The sequence below is a fragment of the Myxocyprinus asiaticus genome, chromosome 34, assembly GCF_019703515.2.
Source record: "Myxocyprinus asiaticus isolate MX2 ecotype Aquarium Trade chromosome 34, UBuf_Myxa_2, whole genome shotgun sequence".
Taxonomy (NCBI): Eukaryota; Metazoa; Chordata; class Actinopteri; order Cypriniformes; family Catostomidae; genus Myxocyprinus; species Myxocyprinus asiaticus.
The window spans coordinates 42,580,148-42,589,643 of record NC_059377.1 but is presented as its reverse complement, the minus strand read 5'-3'; the positions used below and the strand labels follow the sequence as shown (position 1 = coordinate 42,589,643).

The following is a 9,496-nucleotide window of genomic DNA, read 5'->3' as shown; positions in this document are numbered from 1 at the left end:
ACAAGTGTCACAGGGGAAATTGCATTGCTGTGGAGAAAGCTGCTTACTGACCAAGCAGCATGTATATAGGAGTAAAGAGTACACCGCTTATACAGTGTATGTAAACAGGAATGCTTCATGCAATAAGCAGCTTTCTGGTGCCCATGTAAACGTAGTCAGAGAGTATTTTAATGTTTACGGACTGGCCCATTCACTTCCATTGTAAGTGCCTCAGTATAGCACAGATTTTAGTTTTTTAAGTAACGCAACGCAAGTATGCGTTATCATTTTAGCGGGCATTAGCGTAAACTGTCTTCTTCTCTTTTAAGTCTCGGCAACAGTTTTCTGTGTGAATCTACGTCTCGTAGACAGTACACGGGAAATACATTTCATCATAAGCACAGTACACGTGGAATGTCCACATGCAGCCCAGGTTTTCTAGGTACGTGGACAGCCCGTGTTGTGCATGGTCGCCGTATGTGCCTGAGCATCACAAAGCAGTCGAAGTGCACATGAGTCCAATGTGTTCATATTGTGATCTAAACCATTTCTGCATATTTAGATTTATGCATTTGGTAGGTGCTTTTATCCAAAGCAACTTACGTTGCATTCAAAGTATACATTATCAGTTTCTGTGTTCCCTGGGAATCGAACACATGTCCTTGGTGTTGTTAGCACCATGCTCTACCAGTTGAGCTACAGGAACATATATTGTGTCTTGTAGTTTAATTTACCAGCTAAGGGATTAAACCCCTATAGACGCTCTTTCTCTCTCTCTCTCTCTCTCTCTCTTTCTTTCAGAAGTCCCTCCTACAGTTAGTGAAGGAGGAGTCACATAAATTCTGTTGAGACGAGCCCCTCAAACCGCCCTGTCACAGAGAGAGACAGAGAGAAGCACACAGATTTTTATCCCAGCAGGAGACACACAGATCACAGACGCTGTGTGTGTATTTTACTCCACTTCTCTCCGACGACGACAGACAGAGCACATGCTCTCTCTCTCTCTCTCTCTTTGTATGTCAATCTGTCAGAGACGTTTGTGCCTCCTCCCCTTCTCTCTCATCTTTCATTCTCTCTTCCTCTTCCATCACTTCATTCTTCCATTCTCTCCCAAGTGAACGGATAAAGGACGGACACCTCTCTCTCTCTCTCTCTCTCTCTCTCTCTCTCTCTCTCTCTGTGGCTCTGTACTGGATTATCGTGTTGGAATATCTCTGGACTTTTGTCATTGGAGGACAGCATCATCTCTCCATCTTTCATCCCTCGTGTTCTCCGGACTCTAGACTTGATCTTCATGGGAAAGACACTGGAGCAGCATCCGATGTACCCGCACTACACCTGTTATTACCCACCATACACACACAGTAAGGTACTGACCCGACCTGCTCATGCCAACACTTTATCATATCTCTCACTCTTTGATCTCTTTTCACATCTCTCTCTCTCTCTCTCTCTCTCTCTCTCTCTCTCTCTCTGTTGATTGATTGATTGATTGATTGGCCTTGACACTGATTTGATGAGTTGACAGTTGTGCATGTGTTTTTTGGAGATCAGATTGTAAGGTTGTTGTTAGGGCTGGATATCGATACAGATTTCCCAATTTGCTTTGAAGCTTTTGATTTAATGTCAATTTTGCTTACATGTAATAATCAACAAAACCAAAACTGAAGTAAAGCCACGTCCATAATTCTTGCTCCATTCAAACGCATTTGAACGTGACCACCCCTTGCACTTTAAAGTAAAAGTAAAAAATCAGTCTTGGGATGTTAAGAATTGATATTGGGATCTTTCAACTAAACATTGTGATTTAATCAGAAAATTGATATTTTGTAGTGTGTTGTCCATTGCAGGCTGTTTCACAAAAAAAAAATATCTCTTTGGCTAAACTTGATTCAATCGTGGACAGTGGTTCCATGTGTTTGAAATGAGTTTTCTTAACTTAAAATTACTAGGTAATCTTAACACAACCACTTTGTGTAGAAAGAACCTAGTTAAATTGGGTAAACCCAACAAAATTAGACGTGTCAATGTAACTCGAATAAATCTCTTATTCCTTTATGTACTAACTAGTGAAAGTGAATGCTAAAAACACCCTGGTTGGAAGCACAACAGAGTGTAGTTTAGTAACTATGATATAGTTAGCACTGCATTTGCTCATTGAAGCAAGTATTTACATTTAGTCATTTAGCAGATACTTTTATCCAAAGCGACTTACAAATGAGGAACATAGCAAGCCATTTGTGATACAAAGTTCAGCGACATCTACAGTGTTGTACTGCCAATCTCTCAAGGTGGCTGGAGCTGGATTTATTTATTTATTTAATTATTAATTTTTTGTGTACAGTAAGTGCAAGTTAATTCAATAGTAAGTGTAATTAGTGTGGATTGGTTAAGTTCCCACGGAACAGATGTGTTTTCAGCTGGTTCTTTTTTTTTATTTTAAATTTTTATTTTTTATCCCCTTTTCTCCCAATTTGGAATGCCCAATTCCACCTACTTAGTAGGTCCTCGTGGTGGCGCAATTACTCGCTTTAATCCGGGTGGTGGAGGACAAGTCTCAGTTGTCTCCGCTTCTGAGACCGTCAATCTGCGCATCTTTTCATGTGACTCGTTGTGCATGACACCGCGGAGACTCACAGCAAGTGGAGGCTCATGCTACTCTCCGCGATCCACACACAACTTACAACATGCCCCATTGAGAGTGAGAACCACTAATCATGACCACAAGGAGGTTACCCCATGTGACTTTACCCTCCCTAGCAACCAGGCCAATTTGGTTGCTTAGGAGACCTGGCTGGAGTCACTCAGCACACCCTGGATTTGAACTCGCGACTCCAGGGATGATAGTCAGCGTCAATACTCGCTGAGATACACAGGCCCCCTTTTCAGCTGGTTCTTGAATGTTGAGATGGTATCAGCGGATTGTGTGGATGTTGGAAGCTCATTCCACCACAGAGGATCAGAGAAACTGAACGATCGTGAAATAGACTTTGAGCCTCTTTGTGATGGGACCACCAGGCGCCACTCGGTCATAGACTGCAGAGAGCGAGTTGGAGCATAGACCTGAAGAAGTGAGTTGACGTAAGAGGGTGCGGTTCCATTAACTGCCCTGAAGGCCAGAGTCAAAGCCTTTAATTTGATGCGGGCAGCTACAGGTAGCCAGTGGAGTGAAATCAAGAGTGGATAAATTTTATGTGCGACATCTACCAGTCCTCATCGTTAGCTCAAGCTCCATTTGAAAATGTCTTAGTATCTGGTATGTGTCTCTTTTGCTTTAATAACAGCGTGCACTGGAGCTAACATGAACAACACCTGATTTAAGATTGTTTCAAAGATCTTGTGTGCTTTAATCTGAGCATCTGTACAAAGAGTTTACATGATCAATGTCACTAATGTTGTGCGCTACGTTTAGGAGCCCAACACTAATTTACTTCCAATTGATTAATGAGCTAGAAATAGTGCAGGATTGTAAATATTTCCTATTCATTTTACAACATATATAATAATCCTGAAACTTTGCTTATTTCCAGGTTTCAATTTGATTTTGAGTCCCAGAATTTTTATGTGTTGTCAGAGTTTTGGACCACACTTTTTTTTCTTGCATAAAGACACACAAGACGTGTCTTTACTGGAACTCTACAAACTTACAGCCAAGATACAAACTCTCTCTTTCTCTCTCTCTCTCTCACAAGCACACACACACACACACACACACACACACATACACACTCACACACACATACACACACACTCACACACACACACACACACACACACACACTAGGGAATCTTTCCTCTGTATTTTCACTCAAAACAAGAGAAAGAAAAGGAGAAAAACAGAGTTCATGTGTATTTTGCTTGCGTTCAGTCTCAATATATGTATCACATGTGAGTCACAGATAAATTGAAATGTTTTGAGTCAGCTGTTTACTGGAACGTTACATTCCACATTGGGACAAACAGGAACTGATTGTTTTGAAAAACAAAACAAGCAATTAAAAATCGTCACATGATGTGTTTCTGTCTGGAGGTAATTCTTCTAAACGGGAGCCTTTTGTGTCCTTTATTTAAATTCTTTTAAATGAAATTATGACTTTAAAGTGACTTAAAAATTACTTTGACAGCCTCAGTCACCATTCACTTTCATTGTGTGGAATAATGCAACCAAGTCTCATAGAATGAACATTATTATAATACAAGTTTTTGCAAACTGAGTTTTATGTGCCGCATTTCGCCGCAGTTTCCTGGTGAAATGAACACTAGGGGCGCTGCAACAACTGTGCATTTTATTCAGTTCCACACAAATCACAAGTACAATGGCTGATTATGACTTTAAACACTTATTTTTTGCTCTATTTCTCACACACTGCTATGTTATGATATCAAAACACGTTTGGAAAAACTATACATTTTAATGCTTGTTTTACAGACACATCTACATTTACACACTTAATCCAATGTGATTAGCTGGTGCGGTAGCTCATCTGTGCTGGATGCTGGATGCTGCATTCTGTGGTGTGCCCTTTGAGTCATCTTGGCTGGATGGCCACTTCTAGGGAGAGTACCCATAGTACTAAATCATCTCCATTTATAGACAGTTTGTCTAACTGTGGACAGATGAATATCTAAGCTCTTCAAGATAACTGTGTAACCCTTTCCAGCTTTATGCAAAGCAACAATTCTTGATCCTAGGTCTTCTGAGATCTTTTTTGCAAGACATGGTCCACATCAGCAGATGCTTCTTGCGAAAAGCAAACTCAAAATGTTTGAGTGCTTTTTATAAGTCAAAGTAGCTCTAACCCACACCTACAATCTCGTTTCATTAATTGGATGCCAGGTTTAACAACTTCTGAGTCAATACTCAATACTGAACAATACAATAATTTGTGTGTTATTAGTTAAAACAGATTGTGTTTGTTCATTATTGTAACTTAGATGAAGATCAAACCAGATTTGAAGACAAATTTATACATCAATGCAGATAATTCAAAAGAGTTCACATACATTTTCTTGCGACTGCATATACATATATAGAATGATCTCAGGGCTCAGGGGACGGTTGTTTTTCTATCTGAAAAGCATCTGAATTTTTTTGTAGTCTGATGCAGCTAATGATGATATAGAGGTGGGTGTGTGTGTGTGTGTGTGTGTGTGTGTTGGTGTGTGTGTGTGAGAGAGATTGTTGTTGTTGACTTGACCTGCACAGAATGAGAAGTGACCCTCAGTGCTGAAAATGCAGAGACGCAATCCAATCTTCTGTGTGTGTGAGTGTATGTGTGTGAGTGTAGTGTGTGTGTGTGTGTGTGTGTGTGTGTGTGTGTTTGAGTGTGTGTGTTTGTGTGTTTGAGTGTGTGTGTGTGTGTGTGAGTGTGTGAGTGTGTGTGTGTGTGTGTGTGTGTGTGTGTGTGTGTGTGTGTGTGTGTGTATGTGTGAGAGAGTGTATGTGTGTGTGCCTCCCCTCGTCTCTCCCCCAGGTTCCCAGGAGGCGGGATGGACCACCGGCTGACAGAACGGCCAGAAGGGCAGCGTCTCCCCTCCAGAGGGGGGGATGGGAGTTAGTCAGACCGGTGGCACCCCGGCCTGAATCAGGCGGGGGAGGAGTGTGACGAGGAGGAGGGCGTGGCCGGGCCGTGATGGAGCACGGCCGGCGCTCGGGAGAGAGAGAGAGAGATGCAGGCGGCCGCATTGTGTGTGTCTGTGTGTCTTTATGTTTTATGTTGTTTTAAGTTCATTTATATCATTAAACTTTACGTTTACTGTTCAGCCGTTTCCCGCCTCCTCCATCCTTTATCTGTTACACCTGTTAATTTTGTTCCGATAATTTCTTTCATGAAACTAAAGGTCAAAGGGTTTATCACAGTATATTTTTGGAACTACACCACTTCATGTTGCCTGAAAAAATGAAACATGTGTTTTGAACCTGAAGGAAATTGCTGCATCACACAAATGTCTGTTGTGGATGTCACATTCTGTGAATGAAGACCTTTTTAACAACTATGTATAATTACTACATATACCAGCATGGTTAATCCAGATACAAGGAAAACATTATTAAATGTTAAAAGTACTTTTCTCAGTTGTTTCCAAGTCTTCACTGAATAATTGTTAGATATGGTGTATTAATATAGATTTGATGCTTGTACATAAAATTGTACAGAACTGTTAATTAACTGTATGCTTATTACGATTTCTATTGTGATAAATCGCTAATTGTTTGCTTATTTTGAGCTTGTTTTTCCAGACCATGTTGCTTGCTTCTCTTGTGAGATCTGGCAACGTTGCAATTGGTATGAAAAACATGAAAAACATATCATTTTTAGTCCCTGTTTGTAATGTTGTGATTCTCCTCGGAGCTGGTTGGTTTGGTTCATGGTGCACAACTCTTATATGAAGGAGTTTATGAAATCACTATGGAAATATAATGAATGGGAAAAATACTTTTGGAACCAAGACAGCAGAAAAAGTGTGCGTGCACTGATGTACTCTATATTTCCTGTTACAGAATGTTTAAATAAGTAATAATGAACAAACACAATCTGTTTAATTAATAACACACAATTTATTGTGTTGTTCTTGTAGATATTGAATACATCATTCAAATATTCACAGTGTAGTTTGGAAAAAGTATGTGAACCCCTAGGCTAATGACGTCAACAAAAGCTAATTAGAGTCAGGAGTTGGCAAACCTGGCATCCAATTAATGAAACAAGATTGGAGGTGTGGGTTAGACATAATTTGACTTATAAAAAGCACTCAAACATTTTGAGTTTGCTATTGACAAGAAGCATCTGCTGATGTGGACCATGCCTTGCAAAAAAAAAAAGAGAACTCAGAAGAGTTTAGATATTCATTTGTCCACAGTTAGACAAATTGTCTATAAATGGAGATGATTTAGTACTATAGGTACTCTCACTAGAAGTGGCCGTCCAGCCAAGATGACTCAAAGGGCACACCACAGAATGCTCAATGAGATTAAAAAAGAGCCCTAGAGTGACAGATAAAGACTTGAAGGAATCATTGGAACTGGTTAGCATCTCTGTTCATTTGTCTACTATACAGAAAACATTAAACAGGCATGGTGTTCATGGCAGGACAACACGAAGGAAGTCACTGCTTTCCAACAAAAAACATTGCTGCGTGCCTGAAGTTTCACAAAGACCACCTTGACACTCCACAATGCTTTTTCTTGCCACTGTATATCATGCATACAAGTCATACAGACTACTTTTGTTTTTATTTTTTCTATCGTTTTTGGAGTGCGACAGCGTCTGTCCCCATTCACTTTCATTGTGTGGAGAAGAGCAGCTTTGTTTTTCTTCAAAATAACTTGTTATATGCACTTCAGAAGAAAGTCATACGACATGAGCGAGAGTAAATGATGACAGAATTTTCATTTTTAAAGCCAAGTTAGGTGAATTTTTTCTATGTGTGTGTGGTGAATAATGTGCAGAGATTGAACCTTCCTGCCTCATTGTCTTAAACTCCTACCTTTTCAAACGAAGGTGATCATATGCATGGGACGTACACATTCCTAGAGACACACACCAGTCGAAACGGAGTGTGGGAGATGGGCAGAATCTGGGTGAAAATGTGTATTTCAGTGCGAGTCCAGAGGAATAGATTGGATGCACACGGCTGAATTTGCATGTTAATGTTTCTGTCTGGCTTTCATGCACAGTCCAAAATTTTAACTGCAGCAATATAGAAGAGACAGCTGTGTGAGATAGGGAATAATGAGATTTAAGGTAATGAATTTAGATCATTCTAATGTCTAGTTTAACCACACCCTCTCTATGTCTACCAGCCCTATGCCCCTCCCCCTCATCATTTGATGGCTCCGCCCAGCCCTGGCAGCTCCAGCTGTAATCAGAGTGCTGTTGAACAGCACAGCAAAACCAACCTGTACATACGAGGACTTCCACCTGCAACTACAGACCAGGACCTCATCAAACTCTGCCAACCGTGAGTACACACATATACACACACATGATTAGTGTGATGATGGACTTAATGGAGGCCTGGAGTGATTTATGAAATCGTATCATCACACACTTTCACATTATGTGTGAAAACTGTGTGTTTCTATCCTCGTGTCTGAATATGCATACTTCCCTACTAGATAGTATGGCAGAGAACTGTCAGGTGGTTCCTTTCAACACCAGATCAAATTACAGATGAACCAGAAATTAAATTAACCACAGTTTTTAATGTTTTCCTCGACCCATTTTATGATCAGTCTGCCAAAAGTTTAAACTTTTTTTTTTTTATTATTTTATAAAATGTAATTAATAAATACAAAGTAACCAAATATCCGAAATGATAACTGGACACCATTCAACATAATGATGTCGTGACAACTAGGGCTGTCAATCGATTAAAATTTTAATCTAATTACATTACATAGTATGCCGATTAATTAATCGCAATTAATCGCATATTTAAATATTTGCTGAGAAAGCCCCTCAAATAACAATAATTCAATATATAATCATGAAATCATTATAAATAGTTATAATTCAAATAATCACAAATAATTTATATATAATAAAATCATATAATTTAAATGCATTATTGTGGCAGGGGAGTTAATTATTGATAAGACTATACAAAAAGTGGCTTTAGAATGCAATGTATCGTTTATTTGCATATTATTGAACATAAGCCAATCATTAGCCTAGAGTTCACAGCAATCCATTTTGCAACTGAATTCGTAAATCAGTCGGAGATTTATTATAAGTGATTTTCTAAGATTGTGTCAATGTACACCTGCATCAGACGGACGCATTTGTAGCGTCTCGTTTGTGTCACTTCATAAATATACCGTTTTTAGATCGCTGTGTCATGTTAAACATAGTTAAAAACTTATAAAAACACGTCTTCAGATCCCTAGGTTCTGCACTCCATCAAGCTGTGTTTTGAATGCAAGAATGTGTCCTGTCTGCCTAAAGTGTGGTTTGTTCTCTGTATAAGCTGCTCGTTGTCTATACAGCTGACGTTTTGCTTACTGCCCCCTGGAGAAAACAGGAGGCACTTCAAGCTTGAATTCCATCAATGGTTGGAAAATTGATTTCAGTTGAATGACATGATACATTGCATTAATTTTTTAATAATTTTAACATGTTAAATCGACAGCCCTAGTGACAACTAGAGGTCTACCGATAACTAAGATGGTGGAAAAGGTTTTTAAAATCAATTTATTTAAATGAAGAAATTTGTATTATGAGCACAGACATAGAGGCTACAAGAGTCCAAAATGAATAAAATTCCAAATGCAATTTTTTGTGCAACCAAAATCCCAATAATATCCAGAAAAAATTAAGATTTGGTGCATAATGCGGGACTTTTAGCTTTAAAACAAGCCTGAAATAATCCAAGGACATTTATTTTGAAATTACTGTGCATCCAGGTCACACAAACGCACAGGGGAAACAAAACATGCACTCTAATCACACACACACAAACAAACACACGCACACAGAAACACACACACACACACACACACACACACACACAGAAG

General features: G+C 39.3%; 1 protein-coding gene across 3 annotated transcripts in view; it reads left to right on the top strand.

Annotated features, from left to right (window-relative positions):
• Positions 1–866: 866 nt before the first annotated feature.
• LOC127425242 (RNA-binding motif, single-stranded-interacting protein 3-like) overlaps positions 867–9,496 on the top strand; it is a 37,989-nt gene continuing 29,359 nt past the window's right edge. For 2 of the 3 annotated variants that reach the window (XM_051670987.1, XM_051670986.1), the window contains exons 1-2: positions 867–1,348; positions 7,784–7,941. In XM_051670987.1, the coding sequence (XP_051526947.1) occupies positions 1,274–1,348; positions 7,784–7,941 (233 nt within the window). In that variant the 5' untranslated portion in view covers positions 867–1,273. Of the gene's footprint in view, positions 1,349–3,128; positions 3,236–7,783; positions 7,942–9,496 lie in introns of those variants that run through there. The other variant, XM_051670988.1, reaches the window with a different exon arrangement.